At 33.1% G+C, this 20853-nt stretch overlaps 1 protein-coding gene across 11 annotated transcripts in view; it reads right to left on the minus strand.

Moving 5' to 3' along the window:
* Positions 1 to 2457: 2457 nt before the first annotated feature.
* The window catches only part of DGKH (diacylglycerol kinase eta), a 239208-nt gene continuing 220812 nt past the window's right edge, over positions 2458 to 20853 (minus strand). For all 11 annotated transcript variants that reach the window (XM_001363032.4, XM_016425028.2, XM_056807290.1 and 8 more), the window contains one exon: positions 2458 to 13508. In XM_001363032.4, the coding sequence (XP_001363069.2) occupies positions 13419 to 13508 (90 nt within the window). In that variant the 3' untranslated portion in view covers positions 2458 to 13418. The remainder of the gene's footprint in view (positions 13509 to 20853) is intronic.

Below are 20853 nucleotides of genomic sequence, written 5' to 3' on the forward strand. Positions count from 1 at the left end.
TGATCATGGGTAATTTGCTTAACCTCAGGGCCTGTTTTCTCATTTGAAAAGCAAGAATATGGGTTGTTGTAAGATCATTGGTTTGTGAATCTTAAAGTACTTTATAAATGTGTTATCATTTTGTCTCTACATTGAATGAGTTAATTAGAACTTGGCATTAGCAAGGCAAGGGCTAATGATTTATTTTCCAAATAAGCCAGTTAACTACAAAGCAGCCAACACTTCCATTACCCCAGGCTGTACTAACAACTGACAAGCTATATCACAAATGCACCCCTTCAAAAAACAACAGCAAATTAATAATAATAATAATAATAAATAAGATTTTTGACATTTATATAGTGCCTTAACCTTTGTAAAACACCTCATATACAATTTCTCAGTCTTATAACAATTTCATAAAGTAGGTACCACAGGTATTATTGTCCCCATTTACATGTAGGGGAAGGGAATAAACATTTATTAAACAGTTACTGTGTGCCAGGCAACGTGCTAAGCACTTTTTTTTCTTTAATATGTATTATCTCATTGGATCCTCATAACAACCCTGTGAGGTAGGCAGTATTATGATTCCCATTTTACACTTGAGGAAACTGAGGCAGGCAGAGATTGAATGACTTGCCCTGGACCACACAGCTTTGTGTCTGAGGCTGGATTTTAACTCATCTTTCTGATTGCAGGCTCAGTGCTCCATCCCCATAGCTGACTAGGTAAGTAAAATGGGGTTCAAAGAGAATGAAGTGCTTTGCCTACAATTGCCCAATAGGTGTATATTAGATGGAAGATTCAGATCCAGATCTTCCTGACTTTAAGTCACTACTCCATCCAGTATAAGATGCTTCACCATAGCCAATCCATGCATCAACAAATGTGAAGTAAATGTCTAGTAATCAGTTAGTCATCACTGGTTGAATGACTACCTTCCACATCTACATAGTAGACCAATTGTTTGAGTGATGATTGATAGTTATAGTTTGGGGAATAAGAACAAAGGAAAAGATGTGGCCTTGGATCCCAGAGAGTTTGAGATCAATCTAAGGAGAAAGAAAGCACATACTCCAACCCATTAGAGAGCAATAAAGGTCTAAATTCGGAGATAAAAAGTGGAAGAAGTCATTGTTGGCTATAGTAATTAGAGAAGGCACCGAAGAAAAAGTAGAACTTTGCCTTGGCCTGAAAAGATGGGATTTCTAAAAGCAGAAAGTTCCAGGCAACACCATGAGGATAAGCCACAAATCACTGTCCTTGGACTGCCAGCTGGGTATTTGTTATTCCCTTAATCCAACCTCTGTTCAAAGTATAGAAATTGTAACACTTCTTTTGGCTTTGAAAACCCTTCACAAACAATGTCCAACCCACCTTTTCAACCTTATATATGACTCTCCTCCCTGCCCTCTAGGCATAGGTCAACTGGCTTCTTGCTGCTCCTCCCACATGACTCCATCTCTCACCTCGGTACCTTTGTACTAATTGCCCCCATGCCTAGAATGCACCTCATCTCTTCCTTACCTCTGCCTCTTAGAATGCCTTATTGCCTTCAAAGCCTCTCAAGGTGCATTACCTTTTACATGAAGTTTTTCTAGATCCACTCAGTACCTAATACCCACCCCCTGAAAATTTACCTCCCATTTACTTTGTATGCAAATACATACATATATATACATAGATACACAAATATATGTGCGTGCACACACATGTTCCCTCCATACACACAGAAGATATGCTTCTGAAAGGCAGACAATACTTTATTTCTCTGACTATCCACTGTCTAACACAGAGTTCACATGTATATAGTAGGGCTTAATAGATTTTTTTAAATCATGTTTGCTTTATTATCAATTCTTTCTCTGGAGGTGGACATTTACAAATCATTCTTCAAACAGTATATTTCTCTCATTGTACATAACATTCTCTCTTTTGAAAAAAATGTTTGTTACATTAAAATACCCAATTAACTGCCTCCCTCCTTCCCCTCCCCAATGATTGGTGTCATATTATCAACAGATCTCCACTTCCTACAGATCAAAAGTTCCTTAAATGTTTACTTGATGGAAATTGAAATGGAATAGAGGATGTTGGACTGTGTAAAACCCCCAATTGGGGGGGGGGCTGGGATAATTTAACAGAAGTGAGAAAATACATACTATTTCTCTCCATTTTTGGTAAAAGGGACTCCTAAAAAGAAATGTATTGTTTGAAGATTCCACATGAGAAGTGAATAAAGATAACTTAAATTTTCAACCCCATATTCAGCTAAAATGTTCAATATTTTTTTTGTAGCTTATGAGATGAAGGTTTCAAAACTTAGATCTTACAGACTATGTGCTTTACATTTGCAAATTTTTGGAGTGATCACCATTCTTGTAAAGGAATAGAAAAATTCCAAGTCCATTACTTGTAGTTGAAAGCTGTCCCTTTCCCCATAATCTTGAAAGAACTTAGGCTTGACACATCCACTGAATGCATTCTGTTTATTTGAGAAGGAAGATCTCAAGTGAGGATCCCTTAGGAGAGATATCTCTCATCATTATATATGTACAACAAAATCAACCATTGCTTCCAGCAGGGTACAAAAATACACATCTCAGTGACTTCCATACAATAAATATGTAATCATGCATCCAACAATAAAAGGCACCGAAAACTGGTCACTTAGTAGTCATAAAAATTACTAGCTACATTAACAAAGCCACCAAAATATCTGTACAAGCAAATGTAACAATATATTCCAAAGGTGAAAACACATAAAACATCTTTAAAATAGTACACAATAAATACCTCAATTGTTGAATATATATTAAAAATAAAACTGTGCCATTGTAAACAATATGTAAACAAACAAAACTCAACATTTCCTTACAATTATTAAAAGCAAATAAAGCCGAAGTAATGACTCCTGTTCTAAAAGATATATTTTAAAGGCATATTTGCCAAGCATACAGTTTCACTCTTTTCTGTAGCAAACAGAGCCCACTGTGTAACCAGGAAAAGTCATTTTGCCTATTTCATATGTAAACTGATAGGAAGTTTGACAATTGGTTAAGTGAATCCTTAAAAACAAACAAATGGCAAGGACAAACCATCAAAAAAGCTAGTTTTTGCAGTGTAAAGGTCAGATGGAACTGCATTTTAATTTCATATTGTCAAGGTGATTATGAACAGGAAATCCACTCAGCTTGTTTTTGCTGAAAGAGAAAACAAATGTGCATTGTATGAAGATCATGTTTAACCAGTGTGCCTCATTTTTTTCTTTGGTAGATGGTTTTTATGGTAAAAACAGATTAGCTAACATTATATAAAACTCAGAAATGGGTGACATTTAATAAAGATTTCAAATTGTGACTCTAAATTATGCCCGTTTAAACAATGTTTTTAATTGCAACAAAATTTTTATCCTTTAGCATTTAGTGTCACATAAATATACCTGATTTTTTCTTAGGAAAACAATAAAAAATGCAAAACACTATCCAAAACCCAACAAACTAACAAGAGCTCAAAGATGCTTCTTTTATAACTCACAACTGTTTATTTCAGATATGTCAATATACATGAATCTGAAAACAATATGCTATATGCTGAAATTAGAATGATTACATGTCCTTATCTGAATGTTACATGCTATTACTTTCCATTCCAATATGAGAGATTAGAAATGTAAACATGTAGATATATAAAACTTATATATCTATAGATTTGTATACATATGTCTTCCAAAAAGTCTTTGAAATGTAATTTTACATGTTATTCCTACTGGTATAGATTAACACTGCACATTACATATTTTGGTTTGTATAAGTGACACAGAAAATCCAGTCTCCTGAGATGGATCTTAAATTTAACTCATTCTATTTTTAAATTTAAAACTATCAGTCACTTTAATGGTATAGATCAGCCTGTAGTTATAAGGAACTATCAATGAAATGGTCTTTCTAACCAAAACTGGTTAAACTTTTTCTTGATAACATCACTAAGCTGTGGAAATATCTGGGGAGAAAGATGGAATGAGTTCCTGTAATGTACAATTTAGTTATTATACTGATGGGATTTGGGGGGGGGGGAGGAATGATGTTTTCCACTGTGAATCCAATATTAACTCAAATGAAATATACTTGGTTTCTCTGCAAGGCACACCTTTTTAAAACAATATGTGCTATTGCATTTGACATATTACATGGGACCAGGTGTTTCAGTTTAAAAATTGCACAAAATTCATCTTTATTTTTTAAGTATTTTGGGGGGATTAAACTCCTATGACAGAAAAGAAGTTTCAAAAGGAAAACTGTTCAACAGGAAACAGAACCAGTCTTTTAGTTCTGTTATAACTTACTAAGTCTCCAGACCATGCTATCACTAATAATTAAATGTGTCAGCAACCCAGAAGCATTTGGAAAACATCTAGATTTAAAAATGTTTAGGTCATTTTACTTAAAAACAAGTTTTACATGACTTGTTTTAGTATTCAGAATGCAAAATATTGAACATGTAGCACATTCAGAATACTTGATAAATATGCAAAATGTTTGCATTTCTGTTACATATGACAAATATGGATGCCCAAAATATGAAAGACAATAATTGGTGTCTCTCAGTAAATTAGGATGTGCTTTAAGTCCACAAATGGGTAGCTAAGTGGCACAGTGGATAAGCACCAGGCCTGGGATCAGGAAGACCTGAGTTCAAATCTAGTCTCATATAGTTACTGGCTATGTAACAGTGGGCAAGTCACTTAATCCTGTTTGCCTCATTTTTCTCATTTGTAAAATGAGTTGGAGAAATAAATGGCAAAAGACTCTTGGCAAAAGAATCTTGGCCAAGAAAACCCCAAATGGAGTCATGAAAAGTTGGACATGACTGAGCAACAATAATTAAGTTCACAAATATATGTGAGCTTCATAAGCTTCTATGTTGACACAGGAAATCACTTTTGCTGATATTTTCTGATAAGAATAGTTGTCATTTGGGTAACCAAGTATTATCCTTTACCAAAAAATGTTCAACATCATTTGAATTGGGATTTTTCATTCCTAAAGACCTAACTTCTAGGTTCAGCTCTTTTACTAAATTCCATGTGATCTTAGGCAATCAAGCAAGCAAAACATTCTTAGAATATAATTTTACTGGATCTCAACTCTCTCATCTATAAAATAAAGGGAGGAGAGTAGAATAAGAGTTCTTAACCTGGAGTCCACAGAACTCCCCCACAGAATCCCCCAAGGACCTATGGATAGATTTCAAGAGTTCCATAAACATTTATGAATAATAAGTTCCATTTTTATTTTTGATAACTTTTGTTTTCCTGTGTGACCCTAGAGATCTTCTTATATATACTTAAAGACATTATTCTGAGAAGGGGTCCATATGTAAAACTTCACCAGACTACAGGTTAAGTATCCTTAACCTAGAGGATATCTAAGGTTTTGTTCAGCTTTGATGTTCTTTGCTTCATGAATTTGCTAGGTTTTTTCCCTGCTGTGGACGTTAGCTTCAGTTTAGCTTTTAGCTACAACATGTGCACACATACACAAACACACACATACACATATACACACTCACATCTTCTTCCAATAGCTTAAAGCTGCAATATGATTTTTGGAAGGTCATGTGTAGCTAAGACTGTTAGATGAAATTTGAGGTTCTTCCTAAATTTTACTTATGAAAAGAAATAGAAAAGTTTGGATTTTATGTTTGCATTCTTGCTTATTGTATATATCTAAATAATCAATGATTTTATGTAACTTGAGACAGCCATCTAATGACCCTCCTCACCCCAGCAATAGCCCAAATGGCACATAGACTACAAGAATTTGTATTTAGCATTTTTTTAAAAATGTTTCAAAAATTCCCAAATTTCTATTAACAGCACTAGTACATATTATAGTTTGTTTCCAATTAATTGTTATTATGTTTTTTGGTCGAAGGGGAAATTCTTTTTCATATACAATTCAATTATCGTGGTTGTCTGGAGGCCAGATAATTGGAACTTCCAAAATTTAAAATTAAAATTTTTTTCATTCTCACTATTCTGTATGTTGAGAAACCATGAAATAATTTCACTTTTTAAAAAGGACCATAATTTCTGCTCATTTGCATTCTAGACCAATGAATCTTTATTTTTTTATCCATTTTATATTCTTGTATAATCTCATCAATTTTTCTGTCAACCTAATTTAGTCATTAAGAAAAATTAAAAAAAATCTGACCAATCAGTTCTGATCCAATTTTTCTTATATTTTAACATCTATTAATGAGGGTATTTCTGTCGATGCAACCAAGACTCTATATGACATATTGTCTCTTATTAAAGAGAATGAATGTATTTGATCAAATCATTTTGATCAAGAGACTTTGAGTTAAGAGACTTTGAGAGCAATGCTCAAGTAGGGAGTGGTAGTAGGTAATTTATTACACAACGAGAAGAGGTGATTCTTTTAGCACAATATACTAGCAGGTGATTTGATTATTTTAACCAGGTTATACAAATTTCTGTGACTTTTCCCTCCTTGGTTAACTCCCTCTCTACCACAATGCTGATTTCTAAAATTTCCCCTCAATTGTAAATAGATTTTCATTCAGGACACACAAATCATGTTTATAATATATTCCAAACCTAGAGTGAGATATTTTTCTTATCTTGAAGAGAAAGTTAATACAAAGGTTAGAAGAGCAGAAACAGAAATGATCAAATAAGAAAGCTAATTATAACAAGAACCAGGCTGGTAGTGGTCTAGAACCTCAAGGAAACAGTACTCTGCTGGCCCTTGATGTCAGCATATTGCCCAACTGTACCAGCTATTATTATTTGAATTGTCAATGTCCACTGGTTCATGTGTCAACAGACAATGTGGCTACTCTTATTTTTATTTTTAAATAATTCACAATAATTTGTTTTTAAAAGTATCATTAATAGTCTATGACAGTTTGGAAATATGTAAAATCTATTAATTGCCTGATAAAAGCCAATTGATTTATAAATTGACTGCGGGTTTCTAATAATAATGTGTTTTAGGCACACAACACTGTTTCATATTAACTGGGAATATATTTTCTTTTCTTTCAGTTTGAACAATATGATTTTTGAAATTGCTTAAAATTTCATTTTTCAAAACTATTACGTTTTTAATATAAAATACATTTAAAACATATCAACATAATGAAAAAGGCAAGTATGCACCCAGTTTGTATAATTGATTGATGGCAATTGATGACTAAACAAAATAGGTTCCTAGATTTCCAAAGAATGCAAATGAAATATATAAAAATATATATACATATACATATATGTGTGTATATATGTATGTACACATATATACACACAGTGAAAAATGTAAATGCATATTTAAATAATGACCAGGAGCCCTGTGTAATTGAAACCCTACATTGGGTCTTAATGCTCTCATGCAGAATGTAATACTTTCGATGCTTATCTGTATGTATGTTAGGTGTGCAATTACTGATTTCTCCCAAGAAACAATGATGGACAATATTGGGCAGAAGTCTAGGTTTGAAGATAAATTTGCTTGGATGGTAAAGAAAAACAGCATATTAGAACATGTGGATAAAACATCAACATTCTTAAATTTTTGGAATTTACTTCCATTTTCTTATTTTTCCACACTTTTAAAAAATGTAGTAATTCTACAATAACAACCCAAATGACTTTAGCTTGCAATAATCATTTTTGGCCATTCATTTATCTGTGAGCATAAAGAAAACCATCTTTCCAGTAACAAGGAGTTTCAGAATGGAATAGGATGGGCTTCTGTTTGACAGAAATGAGTGCTTCAAGTATGTAAGCAAATTATTAACAGCATTATTAACAAGTAAGCAACAGCAGTATAAAAGAACTACAAAATGCATTTTTGTATAAAAGATCAAGTTCCTTAATATATTTTAAAGAGATAAATACATTGATTTATACAACTGGTGAAGCCTTCTACTGATTTTTATCTTGTTAATACAGTTTATTATCACTGCTATTAATGCCAACATTTCCTTTTTTTCTCCTCAAAAAAAATATTAAAATTTTAAATTCTTGCCTCATAGGTAACCAAATATATAAGGCTAGTTTGTTACTCAAATATTTTATCTGCTTATAATTCCTGCAAACCAGAATAAATCTTTGCAGTTTGAATGAGCAACAATATAATATTCTCGTATAAAAACCATAGCAAAACATTCATTAGGAAGGAAAAAAACCAAAATCAGTAAAGGAAAAGCCTGTTGTATAAATATGCTATATAATGTGAAAGGGAGATTCCTAACTCACTTATGAGACAGGAAAAATATTCAATGTATCACTTGACAATTTGGAATTATCATGTATTTTCTTAGTTGTAGGATAAATATATTACTCCAATTTATTATCTTAATATACAACACTTCTTCCATAAAACTGCAACTGTTACACATATCAAAACTTTCTATAGCACTAATTACCAGTTACCAGAACTGTAAAAAAATTAACTATTCATAAGCTTAATACTTAAGAGGTACAGATACAGATATGAATAAACAGTGGTAAACATTAATAGTGCAATCAAACATTAAGGATCAGAAACAAAATATATTCTATGTCCTTATTAGCTTGCATGTCATATTTTATTTAACAAAGTATCAAACTCATGTATTTTAATGAATAGTAGCACTACCTTCTTCTAAATTTTGTTAATTTATTCTGAAATGCAATTCTCACCAAATAGATAATTTACTATGTTTTACATAACACACGCACACAAATTTTCAAATTTTATGAATTAGAAAAACAGTATTTTTAAAATGTGTTTTAGTAAGGGGAACAATTTAAAATCTATGGCTTACTATTTTTCTTTTTTTCCCAATCAGGCTTTGAAAGGAGATTTAAAAAATTTTTGTTGAGCATATAAATATAGATAACAAGAGCATGTTAAACATAGGAATGGGACTGAGTTTTTGTTTTGTATTGAATATGATATTGTTTATACTTTAAATTGATAGGAATTTAATTTTAATTAATCAGAAATGACTATATAGAAATTCTATTCCCCTAAAGACTGGGATAAATGACTTAAACAAACAAACCAACCCAAAACTCCAGAGCACAGCTGCCTTTTGCCTCCTAAATCCTTTGAACTATTACATTTTATACTCCCTTTCCCACAAAAGAAATTAGTTTGGAGAAAAATAATAAGAAAACATAAGCAAGAATAATAGTGATAAGGTGAAATCTAATGTAATGTTCTATTACAAAAATATTAATAATCTTCACTTTTTTTTATTTTAGATAGCTGCTTTAAGAAAATTTCCTGTAATTCAAAGGCAGCTAGTACCATCCTATAAAGAGATTGATGAAAGAATTGATTACCAGAAATGGGGCAAAAGCATAATATAACTATTGAACAAGGAGGAGAAAAACCAGCTAGAAGTCATAGCAAAATAATAAAATGTAGCCCTAGCATCTTTCACGCACACACCCCATTTTTACTTGTTATATAGCGCTGATAGAATGAGGAGCAGGGAATGATGAAATTCTTTGAGAGCTGCTTGGTTCATCCTTCAATCAATATATAATGTCTTTGCATTTGGAAAAATTGTAGGGCTGGTTTGTCCTTATCTAATTTATCTATCCAATTCATTTACCCTTGCACTTGCATAACCATTCTCTAATCTTATAGCTTTATTCTCCATGCATTTTCAAGGTGCATAGGCAAGTTATTTAGAGAGAAGAGACAGGAGCATTTATTAGGATGAGAGATTTTTCTCAGTGCATAATTAGATGGCTACATCCTGTAGTGAATTCACATCTATAGAACATGAAAGTTTAACAAGCTCACTTTTTTAGTAAGAAATCGTCCCTAGTATGTTTTTATGCTTTGAAATTATATGTAGAATTAACATCAGATAGAATTGTCTACATCACAGCTTTGCATTAAAGTTGTTAACCTGAACCAACCGCAATTCAAATAGCCTAAAGTAGTTTTACTTAGGCACTGAAAAGGTAGTGCATCTTTGGCAATGCTTTAGTAAATAACAACCTATATATAAACATTTATAACCTAGTGAATTTTGAAAAGATACCTGATTAAAAATAACAGACAATAGAATAGATCATATAAGAAATTATGCAACTGAAGGAAGGGAAGTAGTGCATTAGCATTCAGAATACCCTTTCAAGGTACCATTAATTTATGAAGTACTACTTTATAGAATTAAGACAGAACACTACACAACAATGTATCCTCGTCTAGTTATCTTTCTTTGAAGGGCTGATGTGCAAAATGTATTTCTGTTGTGACTACTTTAGCCTTCTCACTTTTTATTCACTGCACATTTAATCCTTTCTTTGTACTGCTTGGTGTTCTCAAACATGAGGCAAATCAAGCTCGAGCATATTTAAATTAAAAAAAACAAAAAAGTTACTGTGGGATTTTTGTTGCCAAAAGATTCATTCCTTTATGAATATTTCATTGGAACAAATATACATTGAATCAAATCCAAAGGTATTGCTGGAGAAAATATGGAAGTCTGAGCAGTGGTATTGTTGCAAGAATACTTTCTAGTTAGAGTATTTATCCTATTTTTTTAAACTGGGGCTAAATGGCTACATAAACAACAAACTATGATGCCTAAGCATACATAACTAGAGTTTATGGTGGGTTTGGGAAAGGGATCAGGAATGCTGATATGAAAGCCCAGCATCTCTGAACCTACTCCAGTCCCCATAAGATTTATCCTCTGATCACTCACTTGTGGTTACCAAAGACAGGTCTCCAAGGAGAGAAGAAATCTTAAGTCACCAGAAGAGCAAAGAAACTGGAAATTATATACAATAAATTATTTTACAATTCTCCCTAGGGCTATTCTGCCCTCTGCTTCAGTTCAAAAGAACAAATGGGGACCAGCTTCTTGCTTTGTAAAAGATGGTACAAGAGGGGTTTCACAATCCCTTTGTGATGCATCCTCAAGCCCTTGGGAAGGGGAAGAGGGATCAGAGGAAGCCTGTGTCCACCATGGAAGTGGTGGTAATTCAGCACCTCAAGCAGTGAAATAAGCTTCCCATGCCCAAGTCACAGTGTGAATCAGAGACCAAATGTCTTCCTCTTCATTCCCCATATCCTTCCATATCCTTCCTAAAAACGTTTCTCTACCTTGTTTTCTGTACCTTACTATCTACAGGAAGCTGACTCCCTCATTAAGCTCATGGGAGCCTAGAGAGTCAAAGGGATAAAGCCAAAGAATTATCTTTTGGTATATTGGATTGGACTGAGGCAGTTTTGCACACAGACAAGTAATGTTGCTCTAATTTTACTTTTAAAATGATATCTCTTATATCAGTGTGGTTTTGGGGGGTGATTCTTCCAAAATTCAATTGAGGAAAAAATCTTAGTTCCAGTTTTGAAGTTTTAGTCAATTGAAGTTTTACTAGGTATAGAGAGAGCTCATATAGAGATATCACTTATACAATTTAAAACTAAAGGGGTCAATGTCAAGCAAATTTGAAAATATTTTTAAATGATATTTGTGCATTCTTGAATACATAAGACTTTGAAAACCTTACTTTTCTTAAAAGCTAAATATAAATGTTTTATTTAGCGTATTTATTTATTTTTGCTAAATGTAGCTGACTTTCATACTTTCCAAGGTAGCTTTCTCTTTCTCTTTTTGGTATAGCATGAGAGGCACCTCTGAAATGAGTTGTGAAATTTTGGTTACACCTCTTTTATTTTGTAAGCTAATAGGAAAGTGCTTAGATCATGAAGGAGGGTAGGGAGTATAAATGGGGTGGGAGCAAGGGGTCCTGTGTGCACATTTCAGTGTATAATAATATAATGCACATTAGACAATGATTGATTCATGTCCCCAAACCAATTTTAGACTTAAAATTCTGCCTTTCAGTTACTTCTCATGATTTTCCCTTTTTAACATTGTGAACAAATATTTTGGTGGAAATGGAGATTTAATCACATATTAGACATGAAAGCATTAGGATATAGATATGTAATATAATAGAACAGTCTGTCAGCCAGGAACCCAGTGGACTCTTGTTGTTGTATAGACTCCCAGAGAATGAGGAAGGAACCTACTCTATTGGAATTTCATGATTTCATCAGCTATAGCATACATAAATCATAGGTCAGGAAAAAGTATCAAATACCTAATTTAGTCTTTATTTTTAAAGACATTTCACTTTAGTTGCTTTTCTATGAATTATTTTACTCTGTATTTGGCAAATATATGTTTAGAAAATATCAATGAAATGGTATCTCAAGATTATATCTGGATTAAAATGTAGTTATTGTTTAACATGTATTAGGTAGCCCCATGGTACATATGGAAATAGTCAGCACTGGGTAAATACCCTATTTGCTTTTGTCACATAGATGATGGTTATAAATACCATAGCTAAATTTTTGTAAATGTCTGAAAAAATATTTTACGAGAAATGTGTGAGATAAGTATGTTACACATCCAAGATGGAATATGAAAGAATTTTTTTGTTCATATGAATCATGACAAACCTTTGATGGGGCTTTTCATTTGGGGAGCCAGGTTTTATGATACAATGAATCTTAATAAGATGAGAGAATTTTTTAAACTGATATACCTCCTGCACATGATTTACTGAAAGAAAACTTACATAAAATGTACATTGGTGTTGAATATGGCACAAACACAATGTATTCACATCTATAAGTTCTTAACCACAGGATGTTTAGGGAAAATAAAACACTAAAACATAGAAAAGTGCCCAGAACCAACAAAAATACACTTGGGGAGTAATAAATTAAATCCTTTAAAAACTAATATTGAGGTTTTTCAAGTGTAAAAAGTATTAAATGTGTCATGCAACAAAAAGAAAGTCAGTTCAGGCAGAAGCACTGTGCACTTTCATTTGTACCCACGGTACTTGTGGAACTAACCAACTATGTTTCCTTGACCACTGAATGCTGGGCTCCTGAGGAAGTCTCAATTTCACATGCAAAACCAAAAGACTTTAATCTCACTCCTCTAATATAGATTCTAAGGAAGAAGCTCTGCCTCAGATCAGTCAATGTGAAACCTGTCTCCACATAATGATATGTTGTTGCATTGGAGGAAAGCCACATTAGGTCAGGATTAAGGAAATTCTCCATTTCACAATTCCATCTTTCAGACACTGTAGTTTACCATGCTCCCAGATTTTCCTCAATATGTGCACATTGAATGCACCAGGTCCAAATTATAAGAAAATGGCTTTGTGGAATGTACTTTTTTTTTTTGGCACAAAATCTTTTTTAAGACCTCCAACCAAGCTTTTCATCCACAATATGAATAAATCCACCTACATGGGATGCACTACTGCTCATTTGTCCACAAAATAAACTACAAGGAAAGCAAATTGCCTCCAATTCTTGTGCATTTACTAGAAATTTCCCCTCTTTCAAAAAGTAGCACCAGTATGATTACACCTCAGACAGTAGAGTGCTCTTTCCTAGCTCTTTAATTCCCTGAAGAATTCGCTTCATGTGACCCACTTTCGTTATCCCCAGATCCTACAAAAAAGAGAGAAAGAGAAAGAAAGTTTATTTATAGGAGAAAACTCAGAGTGAAGCATTTAACTTTTGAACAACAAAATCAGATCAAAACCAAATCCACTGAATTCTATGTTCAATGGGTCTGAATATGTAATTTGCAAAAAAGAAAGAAAAAGGGGATTCCAAAATGAATATTATACCTAACTCACTGTGAAACCACCAACTGGTGAGCATGGATCTCTGTAGAAAGTACCTAGAGAAGCTTCTCATTAATTCTTTGAAAACACTGTTGACAGTTCTTCAAGATTCCAGATATTGCTTAATTTCTCCCTTCTAAACACAGGGATCTCTATGAGGGAATGATATTCATTGTTGACTCTGATGCATGTAGAGCCTCATACATTTTAGCAGAAGCTCAAGTTCCATCCTTCAAAAATGAGGCAAAACAATATGAAAGCAGAAACCAATTTTTACAATACTAGATCAAGAACATTTGTTCTTAAATGTTCATGGAATAATAATCATTGGTTTAATTTTTAATTATATGCAAAAACAAAGTTGATTCTTATGTCAGTGAATATAACTGACTATAGAGGATAACAAATATATCTGCCCATCCTAGAGAAGTCCTTGTAATGCTGAGTTATTGGCCATTTCTTCAAATTCTTAATTTCTCAATAATATTTTCTAATAATGATATTAATGAATTAATATTGAACTTCTACAAATGTATGAATTACTGCTGTTCCAAGCTAGGTTGAATTGCCCATATCTGTAATACTTCCACACCAGGAGTTCCCCACTTGATAAAACCATGTTTTCTCTTGAGAATATGAAAACCTATTTTCCTGGGCTAATCAACAATAATTGATATTTTCTCATTGAGACTGTAGATACCTCTTCCACTGGGTTAATCCTCATATATTACTATGTTGTATGAGTTGAGTTTTCTCAATAAAAACAATACTGACTAAATTTATCTAAATTTTTTTTGCTTATAGCTAGAGTCCACTGTAATTTGAACTTTCCTTATGGGACTCCTGATGAACTATATACAACCCACTAAGGCATGTATATATATATATATAATATGTATATACATATTATATATATATATACATACACACACACACCCATACATACATGTGTTTGTTTTTATTTTATGGTCATTCTTAGCTTTTAGATTAACCACACATAATCTTCTAAGTTATGGCACTTCTTTGTAAGAAATAGTTCCAATGTTTTGTTAATGTTTAAAATGAGATAACTTCTTAGCAAATTAAAGTGTCACTGAAATGTTTAAAAACCAATAGCTTCAGGAAGCATGCAAAGCAACATAAGTAAGGTTAAAAGGAAATGCAAAGTCATCTTTCCAAATAGAATGGATATAGGAATACTCCAAATTTCTACCCAAATCTCTAAAACCGTAGCTCAATACATTATTTAAAACTCTTTAAATGTGATAAAGTTCATTTTGTAGCCATCTTTCAAAAAAAGAAACAATCATAAAAAAGCTCAAAAAAAAAAACTCAAAAAATTTGTGAATCTTTGATGTTACAAGAGATACTACTGATGGCCTTGAGTAATTCCAAATGTTACTATTTTCAAATGCCTACACTTATTTTCAAGCTTGAGAACAATTAAAAATCAACTTCCTATAAAACTTTTTTAGTATGTAACTGGCCCATCAAAAAAAGTTGCTTTTTAAGGAATTATGAACTGCTTGATTTCTATAAGAGCTGGAAAGACCTACACAAACTGATGTGGAGTGAAAAGATTGAATGCGGAATGAAATGAATGAGAAGGATATTGGACACAGTAACTGAAACATTGTGGGATGATCAAATGTAATAGATTTTGCTGCTAATAGCAATGCAATGATCCAGGATAATTCTGAGAGACTTATAAGAAAGAATGCTATCCACATCTTGAGAAAAAACAATTGGAAAAGAAATGCAGAAGAAAACATATGATGTAGCACTTGTTTATATGGGTAAATAATTTGGGGTTTTGAATTTAGAAGATCACTCTATTACAAAAATGAATAATATGGAAATAGGTTCTGAGTGATAATACATGTATAAACCAGTGGAATTGCCTGTCAGCTCCAGGAGTAAGGAGGGGAAGAGGAGGGAGAGAACATGAATCATGTAACCATGGAAAATATGTTTTTTGAAAATTTTATTTAATTACTCAATTTAGAACATTTCTCCTGGTTATAAGAATCATATTCTTTCCCTCTCCTCCCTGCCCCTTCCCATAGCCAATGCCCAATTCCACTGAGTTTTACATATGTCCTTGATCAGAACCTATTTCCATGTTGTTGATGTTTGTACTAGGATGATCATTTAGAGTCTACATCCCCAAACATATCTCCCTCAACCCATGTAATCACGCAGTTGTTTTTATTCTGTGTTTCTACTCCCACAGTTTTTCCTCTGAATGTAGATAGTGTTTTTTCTCTTAATCCTTCTGAGTTATTCTAGATCACTGCATTGCCACTAATGGAGAAGTTCATTACATTTGCTTGTACCACAATGTATCAGTCTCTGTATATAATGTTCTCCTGGTTCTGCTCCTCTCACTCTGCATCAATTCCTGGAGGTCATTACAGTTCACATGGAATTCCTCCAGTTCATTATTCCTTGGGGAGCAATAGAATTCCATCACCACCATATATTTGTTGAGCCATTCCCCAACTGGAGGGCATCCCCTCATTTTCCATTTTTTTTTTGCCACCACAAAGAGCGCAGCTATGGATATTCTTGTACAAGTCTTTTTCCTTATGATCTCTTTTGGGTACAAACCAAGCAGTGCTATGACTGGATCAAAGGGCAAACAGTCTTTTAGCGCTCTTTGGCCATAGTTCCAAATTGCCCTCCAGAATGATTGGATCAATTCACAACTCCACCAGCAATGCATTAATGTCTCAACTTTGCCACATCTCCTCCAGCATTCATTACTTTCCTTTGCTGTCATGTTAGCCAATCTGCTAGGTGTGAGGTGATACTTCAGAGTTGTTTTGATTTGCATCTCTCTGATTATAAGAGATTTAGAACACTTTTTTCATGTGCTTATTAATAGTTTTGATTTCTTTATCTGAAAATTGCCTATTCATGTCCCTTGCCCATTTATCAATTGGGGAATGGCTTGATTTTTTTTGTACAATTGATTTAGCTCTTTATAAATTTGAGTAATTAGACCTTTGTCAGAGATTTTTGTTTTCCAATTTGTTACTCCCCTTCTAATTTTGGTTGCATCGGTTTTGTTTGTACAAAACCTTTTTAATTTAATGTATTAAAAATTATTTATTTTACATTTTGTAATTTTTTCTAACTCTTGCTTGGTCTTAAAATCTTTCCTTTCCCAAAGATCTGACATGTGTGTTTTTCTGTGTTCACCTAATTTACTTATAGTTTCCTTCTTTATATTCAAGTCATTCACCCATTCTGAGTTTATCTTGTTGTAGGATGTGAGATGTTGATCCAAACCCAATCTCTCTCATACTGTCTTCCAATTCATGGAAAAATATTTTTAAAAAGATAAAATAATTATATTTTTTAAAGTTGCCTTTTAAAGATTTGCTTTGCAACTATCCACACATATGTTATTTTCTTTAGAGGTAATGTAGCATGCACTAATGGAAAGAGTGCTTGACTTTTACTCAGAAAATCTTGGTTTCAAATCTGGCAGCTGAATGATCTCAGAAAAGCCATCTAATTTCTCAGTGCCTAAGCTAACTCTCTCAGTTTTAACCACTAATTCAAAGGCAAATTGGAGGAACAAAATACCATATCAGGAGCTCCTCACTTTGATGAAATCATATATTTTCTTCTTCATTATGTAGATTCCTTTTATACTTTGTTAATTCTCTTATGAAGTATTGTGTGGTAGCTGAATTTTCTCATTAAAATTATACTGGCTGATTACTGAATTCCCTTTGCTATAATTAGAGTTCATTAAATACATAAGCATGGGATTCTTTCAGTGGACTCATTGAGCTATATATACTATTTGTCAATCTTCTCATCCTTTCCTTAGCTCCAGAATATTGTTTCCTTACTCATTTTTCTGGAAGCATGTTTTTATGGCAAGACAAGAACTGAAGGTCTAGGACAGTGATGGCAAACCTTATAGAGCCTGAGTACACAAACTGCAACCCTCATGCCACATGTGAGCCTTACCCCAGAGAGGGGAGGGAGGAAGCACTCCCATTGGGCTGCTGGGCAGAGGGACAGGTGATGGAAGAAATGTCCTCAGGTATGTGGAGAGGGGGAAGGGGGCATCCCCCTCTGGAACATTCTGACATGTGTCCCATAGGTTTGCCAACATGAGTCTAGGATCACTGCTTCCCTCTTAGCTCAAACATTCTCACCTGTGGACTCATTCATATTGAAAGCAGTAACTATCAATTCTGGTGAGCCCATGAGGCAGAGAGATGGGTTTTGCTTCTGATACTGGCTAGATTTTTATAACTCCAATGAGAAAATTCTCAGAGCACAAATGTTGATATGAATCCCAGAAAGAAGTCAATGAAATTCCACTCACCACTTAGTTATCCTTCATTTAACACTCATTATTATATTGACAGTTACCCAGAGAGTACAATTTGATAGTGTTTACCTGCCTTATCACTTTTTTACCTAAACAATAACACTTCCAATATTTTAATCAATTTGATTAATGATATTCTAGAAGACAGCATTGTAAATCTTAACAATTTTCCTCTTCTTTATCATCTTCGGGAAGGGAATAAAATGATTCATTTTAACAAACATGCATTAACCACTGCTTAGTACTTTGTTTCCAAGAACTCTTAAATTGATTTTGTTAGAAATAATGCAAATCTTTCAAATGTTCTGTTGGACTAAGGGACTAAATGTCCTCGAGATCCTTAGGTTACATTTAGACTCTACATATTTTCCAACCATTCAGTTCCCAAATCAATTAGGAACATAAGCACTTAAGAAGTATAAATGATACCTAATCTCCACTAGACAGTGCCAAATGAATCTCAAAATAGATGGCTTCAAAAACATTTCTCAGCTCTGTATCATTTAATACGGGATTATTGAAGTATTTCCTGTTCTTGTGAACTGAGCTTATGGAAACTATTATAGATAAAATTGATCTGGACTTTTCTATATGATTCTAATACAAGGATATATCATTATGTTATTAGCACAGAGTTACCGTGAGAATCAAATGGCACCATATATGTAAATGCTGAATAAATGTTAGATATCATTATGATCCTCTCAGAAACTGATAGCATGTATAGAGATGTTCAAATTACAATGCTTTTGAAAATTTTCCCATATTTAAACATACAAATGCTAGAATCACTGATTTTCAAAGTGGAAAAGATTTGGATGAAATTTAGTCTATCCCCATCAATTTATGTATAAAACAATAATGGCTGAGAAAGTTTATGTACCAATAGGCATGAAGTAGCTGAGTTAAGACTAGAATTCAGTTCTCCTTCATCTCAGACCTTATCTTTTCAATTCTGCCTTGTTGTTTTTCAAACAAACACTTCTTTCTCACTTATTTTCCTGTTTCTCCCTTAATTTTGAGAAGAAAATATGGCCTTTTCTTCTTTCCAACCAATAGTTATTAGCGATTTATTTATTTAGCAAAGTATTTATATACATCATTTTTCTCACTCAAACTTAAGCAGCTTGAGGACAAGTGTCATTTTGTTGTTTCTTTTTTTTTAATCCTTACCTTCCATCTTAGAATCAATACAATGTATTGGTTCCAAGGCAGAAGAGTGGTAGTGACTTGCCCAGGATCACACAGCTAGGAAGTATCTGAGTCCAGATTTGAACCCAGGACCTCCAATCTCTGGGCCTGACTCTTAATCCACTAAGCCACCCAGCTGCCCTCCAAGTGTCATTTCTATTTTCCCTTTTTATCTTCCAGCACTTGGTACAGTGGCTGGAATTTAGTAGGCACTTAATAGATGTTTGTGGATTGATTGTTCATTCATCATAAATATATTGATGGAACCCTTAAATTATAGTCCAAGGACTGTAGGTATTCAAAATCTCCAGAATGAAGAAAAATCCACAAAATTCTTTATCAAAATAAAAAAATTAAGCCCATTTTCATATCAAATAATTACATATATATAACACAACATTTCACATATAATATTTTGAAGGAAAATAATTGACAATATAAAATTGTTTTTAAGGACCCTTAAATAAATAAACTCAGGAACTTCAATAATAGTACAGAACAAGAAAGTAATACAGTTCCAGATGCCATCTCACATAATGTATTGAATTCATTTTATGAAAAGGGGCACCTGAAAGTTCAACAGAACAAAATCTATGAAAAGATTCTGTGAGGACTCCCTAAAAACAATCAAAGAGGATTTAAGTGTGTTTAGTTAGCCCCTTTTGTTGAAAGTAACTGTCAAAATTCCTAACCCTCGTTCATTCTCCTGGTCATTTTTTCTTCTATGGCTCATATCTAGAAGGGATAGCCATTGCTGATAGCCATGCCAACCATTTGAGAAGGGGTAATCATGCTGAAGCAGCAGATTTTGCTGCTGTTAGAATAACATCTGTTTAATTCTTTCCACTAACCAGTGAATTTTAGAACTATCTGGGGAAAAAGAAAATGCTATGTAAAAATTTTAAAGCCTAATTTCCATCATATAATGAAAAGACAAAGATTATACTTCCCTTCTGTTTTCATTTACTAGCATATCTGGCAGGTTCCCCTAATGTCCACATAAACAAAATTATCAATCCATTATTAAGATACTATGAAGATGGAGTTGTGATTTTAATATGTGATTGGTTTTAAGATGTATTACATAGAAAGGGATTCACCAGCTGTAATTTTTAATACCAATATAAGCAATGTATACTGTTCTGACATGAAAGGGGGCTTTTTTTTTCTTACTTATCTATCACTTAAGCTAGCAACAATTATTAATAATTATTATTAGATCATTTCTTGTGATAAATGTAACCTTATGTTTATTAGTTATGGGAAAATTGTTTAAGCTGCTACACAAACATGAGCTTTTAGGAATTATTAGCAATGATGAACTTTCTGAGCCTCAGTTTCCTCATCTGTAAAATGAAGGTAATACTTTTCCTATCTCCTTCTAAGAGTTATGGTAAGAATCAAATGAGATGACAGATAGATATATACATATATATATATATATATAATGCATTGCAGAACTATCATATGAATGTAAGTTACTATCAATAAAAAACAATGTTAATCTTTAGATGCTTTATTCTCACACAAAACTAAAATAATTTGCATCTTTCTAATGCTAGTTTCCAGCCAAGGAGTTTCTTTCTGCAAAAAAATATAGTATCACTTTGGAGAGCCT

The sequence above is a fragment of the Monodelphis domestica genome, chromosome 8 (genome assembly GCF_027887165.1).
Source record: "Monodelphis domestica isolate mMonDom1 chromosome 8, mMonDom1.pri, whole genome shotgun sequence".
NCBI classification, from domain to species: domain Eukaryota; kingdom Metazoa; phylum Chordata; class Mammalia; order Didelphimorphia; family Didelphidae; genus Monodelphis; species Monodelphis domestica.